Source organism: Haemorhous mexicanus, chromosome 25, assembly GCF_027477595.1.
Source record: "Haemorhous mexicanus isolate bHaeMex1 chromosome 25, bHaeMex1.pri, whole genome shotgun sequence".
NCBI classification, from domain to species: Eukaryota; Metazoa; Chordata; class Aves; order Passeriformes; family Fringillidae; genus Haemorhous; species Haemorhous mexicanus.
Window position 1 is genome coordinate 1,437,141 of NC_082365.1, and position 14,581 is coordinate 1,451,721.

General features: G+C 57.4%; 1 protein-coding gene across 1 annotated transcript; it reads left to right on the plus strand.

Moving 5' to 3' along the window:
• Window positions 1-2,603: 2,603 nt before the first annotated feature.
• TULP1 (TUB like protein 1) lies at window positions 2,604-11,741 on the plus strand. Its single transcript, XM_059867855.1, has 13 exons — window positions 2,604-2,653; window positions 4,058-4,193; window positions 4,296-4,445; window positions 5,237-5,368; window positions 5,597-5,701; window positions 5,819-5,953; window positions 6,104-6,195; window positions 6,419-6,592; window positions 6,932-7,044; window positions 7,522-7,630; window positions 7,826-7,924; window positions 8,192-8,363; window positions 9,147-11,741. Exons 5-13 carry the CDS (start codon window positions 5,656-5,658, stop codon window positions 9,278-9,280), a joined length of 1,074 nt encoding a protein of 357 aa, XP_059723838.1. The 5' UTR covers window positions 2,604-2,653; window positions 4,058-4,193; window positions 4,296-4,445; window positions 5,237-5,368; window positions 5,597-5,655; the 3' UTR covers window positions 9,281-11,741.
• Window positions 11,742-14,581: the final 2,840 nt, after the last annotated feature.

Consider the following 14,581-nt stretch of genomic DNA (forward strand, 5'->3'; position numbering starts at 1 on the left):
TGGTCCTCTTTCTCTGGATGCTGCTCAGCAAACGGGGGGGCTGTGGGGAGAATGGGTGGGTGCTCCTTGGGGGGGAGATGCCCCAGCAGTTGAGGAATTATTGGTGTCTCCAAGAGCTGCTGCTGCCCCTTTTTCCCAGTGCCACTGTTCTCTGGAGAGCCAGGGAAGGGACAGCAATCCTTGCTTTGGAAATGCCTGGCTGGGGGATGCTCCTTGCTCAGTTGTTTTTCCAGCCTGGGAGGTTTATCCTTATGCTTTTTTCTCCTGCCCCTCAGTGTATTATTTTGGGAGGGGTTTTCCTGAGGGTCACAGAGTGGGTGGAGGGATCATTTGTGCCCCTTGAGTGGGGAGAGAACAGAAAGCTGAGCCAGTGGGGTATGAGGACTGCCCATCCCTCTTTTTATACCCCCATCCACAATCTTGGCAGACTGAGCCAGATTTGGTTAAAATTCCTCCTCTCCACTCCCATCAGGTGGTACCTGAAGCATCATTTCTCAAGCCTGTCTGTTTTCCCACCTGCAGTAGTGGCACAGCATCCACGTGGCTGCTCCAGCTGCTCATCCATTTAAACAGCAGGAATTTTCTACCACCATGGGATGCACCTCCCTGGAAACTGCTGTGAGACCCAGAGCCTCTGCAAAACGTGGGCTTTTCATTTTTTCTTGCAGGGCAAAAAAGCCCTTTGGGGGCAGCCCAAGCCACATTTTCCATAGGAAACAATCTCAACAGGGGGAAAAATTAAAAAATCAACTTGCTTTGCAGTTTTTGGGCTTGCTCCCCGTTTTCAAGCAGGTTTTTGGTTTATTTTGGCTGGGTGCTTTTCTGTCCCTTGGAAGAGAAATTGAACTTCGTGTGGGTGATGAGGTTTAGGGATGAAAGGGAAACCAGGAGGGTTTTGTAAGGAGGATTAAGAAGCTCCCGGTGCCGGTGGGTGTGCAGTGCTCAAATGCCATCTAGTGGCACCAAGCACGGGCTGGGGCTTTTGGGGGGGACCGTGGTGGGCTGGGCAAGGCCAAGGGTCCGGTGGGGACACTGGGGACACTTGGCTTGTCAGGCTTTGCAACCCAACACCATCCATGGGGGCTTCCGAGGAGGAATACCAAGAGTTAAATGTTAAGTGGTGTAATGAGGAGGTGAGGCATGAACAGGAGGTTATGAAACACATCCAAAGAGACCTCGGGACGTGGGACAGGGGTCAGGGCAGAGCAGTGCTCAGCACAGAAACCCTTAGCACCGCCCAGAGCTGGGATGCTGCCTTCCCCTGAATGGGGTCTCCATGCACAGCTCACCCAAACAGCCCAAATCCTGCTCTTCAAGGAGACATTTCTGGGTGAAAAACAAACATACCCAGGGAGGATAACCCTAAACAGGTCAGAGAGCCACTCCCCTGCCCACTGGCTGTGCTGTGCCAGGGACCCCAACCAGCCAGGGGGGAACCTGTGCACCCCAAAAGGGTCTGGGGCTGGCTGACCCCCTGCATTCCTGCAGAGCCCCCTTTTCCTGTGGTTACTCCCTGCCAGCTGCTCTGCCTGGCTGCCAGCCCCTGAAATCCTATTAACCGAGTTTCAGGAGAAATAAAGTTAATCACCTCCTCCACCTGCTCTTCCTCCTTTCCCTTCTCCTCCTCCCAGCACAGAGATTGCGGAGGCGGCCGAGCCGAAGCTGCGAGGCCGCTCTGGCTCCTGTGGCTGGGACTGACCCCGTGGCCCTGGCCCTGGGCTGCCAGGGGCTGCAGGGCAGGACCGAGCCGAGCCGTGCCGAGCCGTGCCAGGAGCGATGCCGCTGCAGACGGAGATCCTGCGGGAGGTCTGGGCTGCAGACAGGTCGGTGCTAGGGACAGGGTGGGTGGTGTGGGGTGGGATCTGGGGGGTGGGATCTGCAGGGTGGGATCTGTGGGATGCGATTTGCAGGTGGGTGATGTGGGGTGGGATCTGCAGGATGGGATCTGCTAGGTGGCTGATGTGGGGTGGGATCTGCAGGGTGGGATCTGCTGGGTGGGTGATGTGGGGTGGGATCTGCAGGTTGGGATCTGCTAGGTGGCTGATGTGGGGTGGGATCTGCAGGGTGGGATCTGCTAGGTGGCTGATGTGGGGTGGGATCTGCAGGGTGGGATCTGCTGGGTGGGTGATGTGGGGTGGGATCTGCAGGGTGGGATCCGCTGGGTGGCTGATGTGGGGTGGGATCTGCAGTGTGGGATCCGCTGGGTGGGTGATTTACTGGGCACCCCCAGCAGACTCCCCTCTCCTCCCTCCTTTTCTCCTGTTTTCAATTTCAACACAGTTTAGTGAGCAGTTTTATCACAGTGTTGTTTCTTTGGGGGTTGGTGGGATGATGCTTGTGGATTTACAGAGAGGAAAAGTTTGTTCGATGGGGATCCCCAAATTAAGCTCCTTGCTGTCCCCCCCTGGCCAAAGCAGAGCCTGTCCTGTGCTCCTGGTTAGGAAGGATGATGTCAGGCAAGCTCGACCCAGTTGAGACAGGGAAATGCTGCTGGAACCAAATGAAAGACTGACCTTTCCCCCTCTACCAAAAATTGGGGCAAGCTCGTGCCCCCAGGGTCTGTGGAGGGCTGAAAGCCCTCACCCCTTTGGTTTCTGTGTCCCACAGCCCCAGTGAAGAGCCGGGGAGCCCCCAGCAGCACAAGCCCAAACAGGTGAGAAAAAATCCTTCCCCTCCATCCCATGTGCCACCATCCCCTATCATGAGCTGTCCCCGAGGGCTGGGGACATCAGAGACCCTCAAACCCCAGAATCCACACCAAGGCCGATTTGGGGTGCTGCAGCCTGTGAGGGCATGAGATTTTTGGGAACCCCCTCCAGAGCAGGTGGGTAGAGACAATTCCACAGCCCTCCCTTCTTTGTGCACCCTTCTGAATCCCCCCTTCCATCCCTTGGAAGCAGCCCATGAGGAGGGTTCCTAGTTCTTACATAACAGTTTAATTAAGCCCCTCAGTTAAGCTGTAAACTGTGACTCACTTTCCCCAGGCCATGATCCTGAAAGTCAGACCCCCCCCTTCCCTGAATTTCAGAACGGCCCCCAGGTGCCCACCAGCCTTGGAAGGGTCTCAGCAGCAATTTTATCCCCCACCCAATTTAATTTTTAATCAGCAGCTCCTCCTTGAAGGGCTTTGTTAAGTAAGGGAGTGGTTGCCCACCCTGCAGCTGCTTAAGGGATTAGGGGGTGCAAAGGAGATTTTCTGTGTGAGCTCATGACACAGAAGAAAGCAGCCAGTTCCTAGCTCCACCATGGAGCCCCCAGCTCCCCCTCCCCAAATTCACAGTCCTGGGATCCATCAGCATCCCACTTGTGCAAAACACCTTCACACACTGCCCTGGAGCACGAGAGAGAAGTGAAACCCCTGCAAGGGGGAAGATGCTCTGCTGGGCAGTGGAAGCCTCGGTGCACCTGGATTTGCTGAGATCACTTTCTGAGAGCCCTGAGCTGACACCCACTCCCCAAATACCTCCTGCCCAGAGCCAGGCACTGACCCACATGCTCTGTATTTGGTAAATCGGGGTTATTTATAGCTCCAGCTAACCGGGATTAGGTGTGCTGTGCCTAATCCTCCTGCTTCCCTGCTCCTGCTGACCTCCTTGCCATCCACAGGAGCCTCTTGTGGGTGTGAGAGCAGATAGAGGTGAGAGTCCAGGCTGTCTGCCCCTCCCTATGCCCCTGTCCCAGCTCAGGTACCCAGCGTGGCCACCAGTGCCCAGAGTGGCTCCCAGCCAGGGTCCCCATGGCCACAGTGAGATTTGTCCCTCTGTGCTGACACGGTGTCACAGCAGCACCATCATCACCTCCCTCATCTCCAGGGCAGATGTTCTGTGTGTCTGCTAACAGACCTTTCTGTTTTCCTCCCTCTGCCTTCCTCGGGGGGCTGCCCATGGTAAGTCACACTTAGGAAGGTGGCAGTGTGTCCCTGTCCCAGAGTGTGTCCCCTGCTCCCGTGCTGGGCCAGGGAAAAGCCCGGCTGTATTTCCAAAAGGGACCCAGTGCTGATTGAGCAGGGGTTCCCTGCAAAGGGAAAAGGTGTTTAAGGCTGGCACCACCTCTGCAGCACCGTCCATGAGGGCAGAAGCTGAAGAAGAAGAGGCAGGAGCCCGGGCTGGAGCCCGAGGCCAAACCACGGCGGCTGCGGGTGAAGAAGCCGAGTGAGGCAGGGGCTGCAGAGGAGGCTCCAGCCCCAGCACAGGGTGAGCACAGATCCCCCAGAGCCCCACGGAAATGGGGGGAAACGGGGTGCCCCACCCTGCACCTGAGGCACTCCCATCGTGGGCATCTCCTGAAATACGCAGGGGTGAAGAAGGTGAGGAAGAAGAAGGAGGAGAAGGGGGAGGAGGAGAGCGACAAGGACCCCTCCTCCAAATTCACCAAGGAGCCTCGGAAGAAGAAAGAAAGCCTGGCCACCCGCTCCCAAGTTCCCAAGGGCTCCAAGAAGCCACAAGGTGAGGGGGCAACACCCATCCCTCTGCGGGCACTTGCTCCTGTCACCTCGTGTCACCTCGTGTCCCCCTGTACCGGGTCCCGATAGCGCCGTCGGTGCTCCCAGTGCCCGCTGGGGCTCTCTCTGCTGGGGCACTGCTGGAGCTCTGGTGGGACACTGCTGGGGCTCTGCTGGGGCTCTGCTGGGGCTCTGCTGGGGCTCTGCTGGGGCTCTGCACATCCCCGGCAGAGCTTTTTGCCTAAAACCCAGCTACGGACCTGGGAGAAACGGGGATGTGGCAGCGGGGCTGCGCTCATTGCCCTGCTCGGGGAGTTGGTATCGAGGGGGAGAGGGGGCAGAGGGGGGTGACACACTCCCTGGGTGGGTGGCACTGAGCTCCCCGGACACTTCTCGGGAGCGAAAAGCGGCTGGGCTGGGCTGGGCTGCGGCCGCGAGAGAGCGCTGTGGCTGCGGCCGCGCTGCCCGGCGCTGGACACGGCCCCAGCCCCGCCGGACCCCGGCCACCACCCCGGGGACAGCAGGAGGGCCGGACCCCCGCCACCACCCCCGAGGACAGCAGGAGGGCCGGACCCCCGCCACCACCCCGGGGGACAGCAGGAGGGCCGGACCTCGGCCACCACCCCGGGGGACAGCAGGAGGGCCGGACCCCCGCCACCACCCCGGGGACAGCAGGAGGGCCGGACCCCCGCCACCACCCCCGGGGACAGCAGGAGGGCCGGACCCCCGCCACCACCCCCGGGGGACAGCAGGAGGGCCGGTGTGTTGGCTGATGCTGTGGTCACCTCTGGGCAGAGCCGGCTGAGGATGAGGATGATGAGGAAGAGGAAGAAGAGGTGGAGAATAAAAACCCGCCAAAAAAGCTCAAGAAGAAAGTTCCCAAAGAGCCCCTCTCAGGCGGGGGGGAGAAGAAGCTGAAGCTGAAGGGTGAGTGCCCAGGGGACAGGGATGGGTTAAGCCCAGCTCTGGGATCTGTCCTTGCTGGGACCAGGGAAGTGCCTTCACTGTCCTGGGAGGCTCAGGGGGCTGCAGAGCCATTGCCCCCTCCCCAAGCGATCTCCCCCCAGCTCAGCCCTTTCTGTCTCCTCCTTGTCCCCATCACTGCCCATTCCCATCCCCCTGGCTGGCTGCTCATCAGCTCCTCTGTCCCAGCAGAAGACAAGAGTGACCCTGACAGCAAAGCCAAATCTGCCAAAAGCACCAAGAAGGAGCCAATGTCCGTGTTCCAGGTGAAGAAGGAGAAGAAAAGCAAGAAGAAAGGTATGGGATGAGCAGGAGGAGGTGGCAGCCAGTCCTGCTGCCTGGTGGCATCACCCTGAGCCCACAGCCCCCAGTGTTGTGTGACCATGTCCCCCGTGTCCCCTATGTCCCTCACAGCTGCCACCAGCAGTGATGAAGAGGATGATTCCGACTCCAGCACCAAACCCATTAGGTCAGAGAAGAAGAAAAACCCAGCATCCCTCTTTCAGACTGGTGGGGACCCCCCAAAAGAGAAAAAATCCAAAAAGAAAGGTGAGAGCCTGGCACTGGAGGGTGGTGGGTTCTGGTGGAGCTTCTGGGGGGTGCAGGGAGCTTGGCATGGGTCTGTGCTGAGCTTGATTTTGGGGCTCAGTAGAGTCAGGATCTTCTCCCTTCTGTGTCCCTACCTGTTCCTGCCAGCAGTTCCTCCCAAAGGGGCTGAGAGTGAGGAGGAGACCCAGGAGACCCTGCAGAAAAACTCCAACAAGAAGGGGAAAGCAAAGAAATCAAAGAAGGTACAAAAGACCCCTGAGAGCCATGGGGGACCCCTCAGGATGGGGAAGAGCAGCTCTTCCCCTCAGGGCAGGTCAGGAGCTTTGCAGCATCCCCCAGTGAGAGCCACCAGAGAGTCCCCAAAGCCACCAGCTGCAGAGCCCAAGGGGGATGGATAGCAAGGAGCAATTAGCTGGGGAGGAAGGGAGGGGGGCTCTGGGCTCACCATCCCCTCTCATGCTGCAGCAGAAGGAGGAGAGGCCCCCATCCCCTGTCATCGAGGTGGAAAACCTGGAGGAGTTCGTGCTGCAGCCAGCGCCGCAGGGCGTGACCGTCAAGTGCCGGGTGACACGGGACAAGAAGGGCATGGACAGGGGGCTTTACCCCACCTACTACCTTCACTTGGACAACGACAAGAAGGTGATTTGGGGTGGGGGCATGGAGACCTCTGGGGCTCTGCAGCCATCCCAGAGAGCACCCTCAGGGTTTGGGGGGATGCTGGCCTCACCCCATACCCTGAATGAGGCTGCTCCCCTCTGCTGCAGTTCCTGTGGGTGGTGCCTGGGAGGATGAGCTAACAGTGGCTGGAGAGCCACTAAAGCTGGGCTGGGCTCAGCCCCTCCTGCCCTGTAATGCAGACAGTATTTTGGGGATCATCTTCATGACTTGCTCAAGGTCATGGCAGTGACTTGTTGGGGGACAGCAGAGATGATGGCAGTGACAATGTCCCTTTCCCACACGGTCCCACTGCTCTACCAGGTGTTTCTCCTTGCTGGGAGAAAGCGTAAGAAGAGCAAAACCTCCAACTACCTCATCTCCATCGACCCCACTGACCTGTCACGGGGTGGAGAGAACTTCATTGGGAAGCTGAGGTAGGGGCACAGCTGGCACCCCAGTTTGTGGCGCCCCATTTCTGCAGCACCCTCTTCCCACTCCATGGCTTACAGGCTGTCCCAAGCTATGGCTGATGCAGACAGGAGGTTAAATTCAGCATTTCCCACTGCCGTGTCTGACTGAGGAGTGGTGGGGGGCTGAGAGGGGAAAACAAGCTTGGCCGGTTCCTCCCAGCAGACAGGTCATGGCTGGAAAAGGCACCTGGCAAGTCCCAGCCTGCACTGCCAGCAGCCACACAGCAATGCTGGGGGTCCCCGTGGTGACAGCACCCTATCACACCCCGATTTAGGGGATCCTTGAACCCAAGAAAATCACTGGAGAGTGGGGAGCTCGGCATTGGTGGGGAGCAGCACCGGGGGTTTGCAGCCAGACCAAAACCAAGGCTGTGCCTGGAGAGAGGTCACAGAGGGGTCTCAGTGGCCTCAGCCACGGCCATGTCCCACCCTTGGCTGCAGATCCAACCTGATGGGAACGAGGTTCACCGTGTTCGACAACGGCGCCAACCCCGACAGGGCCAACGCTGACTGGTCCAACGTGCGGCAGGAGCTCTCGGCTGTGGTCTACGTAAGAGCAGCCACACAGGGAGCCCCTTCCCGCCTCTCCCGGGCAGGGAGAGAGGGCTTCCCACCCTGCACCCCTTCACTGGGGCTTGCAGACATGTGGGGTGGGCTGGAGCCACCCCCGAGCCCTCGTTCAGCCCCCATGAGCGGCTGAAACCCGCGGTGGTTGCTGGTTTTAGGGACAGGGTTTCTCTTGCAGGAGACCAACGTTTTAGGGTTCAAAGGCCCCCGGAAGATGACTGTCATCATCCCTGGGATGAATGCTGACTGTGAGAGGGTGCCCATCCGGCCCCGGAACGTAAGTCAGGGGCCAGACTGGGAGGAACTCCTTGGGAGCTGGGTTTGCTGGGCACCACCTTGGATTTTACCCATCTTGGGGCATGGAGAGGCTTTCAGGTGTCCCTGAAACTCAAAGTGTCCCTGGGAGGTGGGAGACATGGTGTCTGGTTTTTTCCCCATGATAGGTCCCACTTCCAGCTGGGTACTGTTACAGAGCATCCCCCAGGATGCCACAGGAGGTGGCAGGGCTCTGGAGGGGTCACCCCAACTCTGCTCCCCTCCCCAGGATAACGACGGCCTCCTGATGCGATGGCAGAACAGGAACATGGACAACGTGATCGAGCTGCACAACAAAGCCCCAGTGTGGAACGATGAGACCCAGTCCTACGTCCTCAATTTCCACGGCCGGGTCACCCACGCCTCCGTCAAAAATTTCCAGATCGTGCACAGCAGTGACCGTAAGCTGGGACAGGGGATAGGGTGGAGGAGCACGGACTCATGGGCTGGCCTCAGCACCCACTGTTTTTGTTGAAGTTCAGTTTATTCATGCTCTGGAGTCCTGCCTGCCTTTGCTGGAGCTGGGATGAAGCCAGACAGGACTCCCTGCAAGACCCTTAGGGCCTGGCGTTGGCAGGGGCAGCGTGTGGGGCTCCTGTTGCCAGGCAAATTTAGGGCAAGGACAGATCCTGTGGGGTGCTGAGCCCCCATCACACCGCAGCCACCCACTCAGCCCAGAGCATTGTCCCCAGCACACACCCCACGCTGCTGGCAGGCTCACCCTGGGGTGCACTGCCTTAGGGACAGTCCCTCAGGGGTGGCAGCAGCTCTGCCTGGATGCGGCTGCTCGTCACCTGTCCGGCGCAGTCAGAAGCCCTTGGCCTCCGGGGTGTTGGGTTACTGGACAGAAAAAGCCTCTTGAGGGCCCCTGGTTATTTTTACAGATTTCCTGTCACCCGCCCTCCAGCAGCAGCGATCCCACGGTCGGGGGGGTGGGGTGAGTGGGGTCCCTGTCCCTCGGGGGGCTGTGGCACCCAGGGAGTGGGGCGCTGGAGGGACCAGAGGGTGCCACAGAAAAACGATGCTGTTTGGTGATCTGTGCTGCAGCACAGCACAGGAATCACAGGCTGAGTTCGGGTGGGGGTGCGTGGGCAGCTTCTTTGGGCCTGTGCAGCGTGGGCTGGCTGGGGAAAGGCAGGCTGGGTGCACAGGTGACAGCCCGGTGGCTCCCCTCTCTCTCACAGCTGACTACATCGTGATGCAGTTTGGGCGTGTGGCAGATGATGCCTTCACCATGGACTACAACTACCCCCTGTGCGCCGTGCAGGCCTTCGCCATCGCCCTCTCCAGCTTCGACGGGAAGCTGGCCTGCGAGTAGCACCTCCCCGGGGCCACCGGGGCCACCGGGGCTGCTGCCAGGGTCCGGAGGATGCTCCTGCACCCCTGTCCTGCTCTGGTCCCTGCATTTCCACCTTCTTGCAGTCTCGGCTCTTCCTGAGGTGGTCCAAGGCACCTGGTGCCCACTGAGTGCTGTGGGATGCTCACCCAGCTGCAGCCCCCCTGCCTCTCCAGGCAAATTCAGGGAAAATCGCTGGGCTGGGGTGATGGCAGAGCCAGGCTGGAGGTGTATTCATATTCAGCAGATGAGGCTGACTGCAGTCCCTGTCTCATCCCTTTGGACTCAGATCCTGGAAACTCATCTGCCCTCCCCCTGCTTTTTTTTTGTTGTTGTTGTTGTTGGGGTTTTTTGTTTTGCTTTTTTGTTTGTCTGGTTTTGTTTGTTTGTTTTTGGGGGTTGTTTATTTGTTATGGTTTATGCTCAGTCTCCCAGTGAGAAGGGGGTAGGTGGTCTCCTCACTTTGTGTTTCCTCATCCCTGCCCACATACAGGTGGGCTCTGCCTAAGCTCCCACCTAAAGCCCCCATCCCAGCTCGTTGCCCACCAGGCACAAAGGCCCTCTTTTGCCCCTTTTTGCCCTGGTGTGAGTGGATGGCTGGTGCTCATGGTGTGTTTGTACCCACTGGGTCTCACCCCACTGCCCAGAAATTGCTTTTTAGGGATTTGGGTCCCTGAGAAGCAGCCTGGCACCGGCAGCACACAGGCACGTGCCGAGGGGTGACAGTGCCAGCAGAGGAGGGCTGGCAGGCACGTGAGGCAGAGCTTGCATTGCTGGCAGGTGGCCCAGCTGGGTCAGTGCTGCCAGGAGAGACCTGGAAGAGAAAACTCAGGGTGCACCAGGAAGCAGTGAGTGACTCATGAGGTGTGGCGCGGTGCTGAGTCACGCTCAGCACCCAGACAGGCCCTGCTGAGCTCCCCGTGCCCTCAACCCTCACTGCCCCTTTACTCTGTGGTGCCCCTCCAGACCTCACGTGCCCCAGGTGTCCCCACAGCTGCCTCACTGCTGTTCTCTGTCCATGAGAGGTGGTGGACAGAAGGTGCCCTGTCTTAGATTGATGGGGAGATGCTGAAGAGAGGCAGCTCACTGGGAACAGGACAGCTCATGCCCCCAGTTTCACCAGTTATGGGGTGAGGATTTGGCTGCGCAAACAAATTTGATTAATTCAGTGGTGAGAAAAATGGGGACATGCCTAGGAGCCCTGAAATGCCATCCTCAGCTCTCTGGTGCTGTTTCTCACCTGCTCAGCTCACACACTGACTCCAGAACCTTGTGGGATTCCCTTCCCAGGACAGAAAGGAGTTGTTCCCCCATTCTGGGGGTGATATGAGCCCCCAGGTCAATGCAGCTGAGAGGCAGCCACAGCAGAAAGGCTGAGGAGCAGATGGATGAGATGGATGTGATTGTGCAAGAGGGATGCTCATCCTCTCTGGGCAGTGTCGCAACATCACCATGGGCTGAGCCCGGAGCGAGGAGCTGAGGACAGATGACAGTGACAGGGGCACCATGAGCTGCTGGACCACTGGTGAGCATCTGCCCCAGTGGCTTTGCAGATGGGAGTGGAGCTCTTCCCCAGCTGTATGAATCTGGGCTTCATGATTCTTGGGCAGATGCTCGTGGTGGGGCAGGCAGAGGTGGACAGCTTGGGGACAAGCCAGCCCGCGTGGGACATCATCCATCACCCACACAGCGAGCTCAGAGAACATCTTGTGAGCTAAAGGGAGAACCAGCCACAGCAGTTCAGGGCCAGCATCCCTGATGAGGTATGGCCAGCAAATGTGGGGAAAGCAAGAGCTTTCTGCCCAAATCCAGCCTCAAACCCAACATCTGTTTGAAATCGGGACGAGCTCTGCTAACGGTTGAGCCAATGCTTGTCCCCATTTCCTCCAGTGCAAGGAGAAAAGAAGCAGCCGGGTGAGAGAGAGGGCTTTGGGCTCCCCACATTCTGTCTGCTGTTATCCCAGCTGCTCCCCAGGTTGATTCTCCCTCCCCTCATCCAAAAAGTTTCCATTTTCCTTTTGCCCGCTGTTGCTTGCAAACCCTTCAGTTTCCCCGGGCTTGTCCCCCGTGGCACAGCACAATCCCTGTCACGGGTGTCCCTTGCAGTGTCACCCAAAGTCAGAGCAGCCACTGCATCAGGCGCCCACCCCAAATCCCTTTGACAAACCCTCTAACGCAAACCAACTGTGGCAGAAGAAACAAACGAAAACAATTTAATGGGGCGATGGATGTTCGGGCCCTTTGTTTGCGCTGGCTGTTAACACCAGAGGAGATGAGGGATGGAAGCAGTTGAAATGTGGATCTGCTCTGGCCGGCGGAAAGTGTGACGGATGTGCCGGCAGACCAATGGCTGAGGATTGCCGGGGTGTGCGTGGGTGTGAAAGGAATGCTTGCTGCAAGAAAAGATAAAAAAAAAAAAAAAAAAGAAGAAGAAAGAGCCTTATCAATGGAGTTTGAGTCCAAAGTGTGTGTATTCCTTAGAGAAAGGGTTTCCTCAATCCCCAGGGATGATGTTTTCCCTGCAGTGTGAGACTTTGAGGTTTCTGAAGCTTTTTAGGGGTTCTGGCTTTGGGCTGGTGCTGTAGGTGTGGATTTAACCCTACAAAGTGCTCATGCAGGGGCACAAGCGTGGCCAGTGGCCAGAGGCAACTGTCGTCAGCTCCTCAAGGAAACCCCCTGGGAAATGAGTTTTATTTTTGCAGAGGTGCTTATAAGGCAAAGGGGAGGAAAATAATAAGGCCCCACCTCGCTGCTGAGCAGCACATCCCAGCCAGGACCAGTGTCACTGCACTGCTGGTGGCTCTCTCTGTGGTTCATCCCCATCCTGTCCTGATGAGAGCAAAGATGCTGGTCCAGAGCTGAGCAGGAAGGTGGATGTGGGGGCTCTTCTCCAACCACTGGCTTCTCCCTCTTCCACAGACCCCTGGGGTTTGGGAGGCTCCATGCACCCAGCTCTGGGCCCTGATCTCTTGTGGGGGCTGACAGATATTTCTGTGGGTTCCAGGAGGCAAATGCCCCACTGGGAAAGCAGCCTGAGCAGGGAAGGGCTGCTACATCCTGGGGTGTGTGGGAGGGGAGACCAGCACTGGGAAACTCCTTGTCCAGCAATGGAAGGGCTGGAGATGTTTGGTTCCCAGCAAGCTGCCATGGCCCCAGCCCTGGGGGATCCCTCTCCAGCTTTGAAGTGGCAAGACTTTAATTAATTAACGAAGTGATGGCCATGAGGTGTTCTCTCTTCCCTCCCCCTCCCCTTCTATTTATTTGGTAACATTTTTAGAGGGAAAGGCAGACTGCTGGCTAGCTCAGGATGGGCTCCTTCTCATCCTGGCTCTGCAGGATGGGCTCCTTCTCGATGCAGCAAGCGACAGGCGGCAATGGGAAAGCCAATATTTTTCAACTGCTTTTTAAAAGGAGTAATTTTTTAATTAGTGAATCCATTCTGGAGAAGTGTTGGAGTTTTACAATGTTGTAGCTGTTCTTGGTGTGTTGCCTAGACTTGGATGTTCTGGCCATAAGAAAATATTATTTATGGCGTTGCAGCCTGCAGCTCTTTTATATTATAATTTGAGAAAGGAAGTTGCTGTTCCCACCAGTGGACAAAAAAATAGCAGAAACAAGGACTATGGACTTCTGAAGGAGGAAAATAAATAAAAATTAAGAGGCAGAATGGAAACAAACCACTGAGCCAGCCTTGAATCTTTGCACTCCTGAACAAGCTCATCCCAGCATCACCATCAGTTGTGCTGGATGCTGTAGCCAGACCCCTGCCCAAACGGCAAGGCCAGAGCAGCAGGGACCCCCTCAGCACTCCCCTGCTCAGTGTTACATGTGTTCCTAAACATTTGTGGATCAGGCTTTTTATTCATGGGCTAATGCACACTTGTTTGCTCATGCCTTACTCAGCCTAAACTCCTATTGAACTCAATTAAGGCTGTCATCTCCAGGAGCACTCAATGTCATTTTTGCCCAAGTAAGGGATGAGTAACGAGGCTCTGAACAGCCCTTGGAGAATAGCAGCCATTTTGTTGCAGTTTTTGGTCCAGATTTCTTACAAGTTAGCAGCAGGCCAAGGGTGGAAGAATGCGATATGGCTTTATGAATCACACACAATTGCTGAATGCGCTGGATGCTTCAGAGCCTGTCACTTCACGGACTGAAGCATTGGCTGTCTTGTCCCAAAACGCTTCAATACAACCAAGCTCGTGATGAAAATTAGAAAAATATGTTTCTGGAAGGAATGGGATGCAAAGAACATCCCTTCTCCCAGCAGGGTGCTGGGAGGATTCCTCACCCTGATTTATCTCTGGGGGTTTTGGGTACTGTGGCACAGCCCTGTGGAGTCCCAGGGGGACTGGGGCTTTTGCCCCTTTTGGGGCTGCAGTTCCTGATGGTCAGGCTGGGTCGTAGCCAGGGATTTGGATGTGATCAGCTTGCTGTGGCTTAGCACATTACCACCCATCAGCTCACTCAGAGGAAGTGACCATGGCGTGGATCCTGGCTGAATTCCCTTGAGAAATCCCAACAGCGTGGGCTGAATTCCCACCCTGGGCACCATGGAGTGTGTGTCTGGGAGAAATGGGGGCATCTGCAGATTGGTGGGATGCAGGGGACTGTGTCTGTGTGTGTGTGTGAGGATGAGGAGAGGGATGAGGGTGTTTGGAGGGAGATGAAGATGTCAGGATGGGAAGGAAGAGGAGGATAAAGGCGTGTGGCAGGGCATTACAGTGTGCAGAGTACAATGAAAATGTGCAGAAGGGGATGGAGGTGAGCACAGGGATGCCGGTGAGTGAAGGGGGGTGGGAATGAAGAGTGGGCACAGAGGGCGATGAAGATGTGCAGAAGGGGATGAAGGTGTGCACGGGTGACCCTGGCTGGCTGCGGACGGGACAGGACAAGACGGGACAGCAGCACCTTCATGCCCTGGCCCAAGGCCGCATCCCAGCTCCGCATCCCGGGAATGCCGGAGGGAGAAGAAGGAAGAGGAGGAAGGTGAGGAAGGCTCATAGAGGGCGCTCCCATAACCCGGGCCGAGCCGAATTTGCCCTTTCCCAAAAAATAAACCTCCCTGTGTAAGGAAAGTCCCGCGTCTCCGCTGCCCGCTGCCCCGACGGGGAGGTCGGCAGGGTCGGGCGGGAGGAAGGGCCGGGAAGAGGAGGAGGAGGAGGAGGAGGAGGTGGAGAAGGAGGTTAGGGGAGGAGGAGGAGGCCCGGCCCGGCCCCGCCGCCTCCTGATTGACTCCCAACTTTCCGCTCCTCCCTCGCATAAACTTTCCCGTCCCTGCGC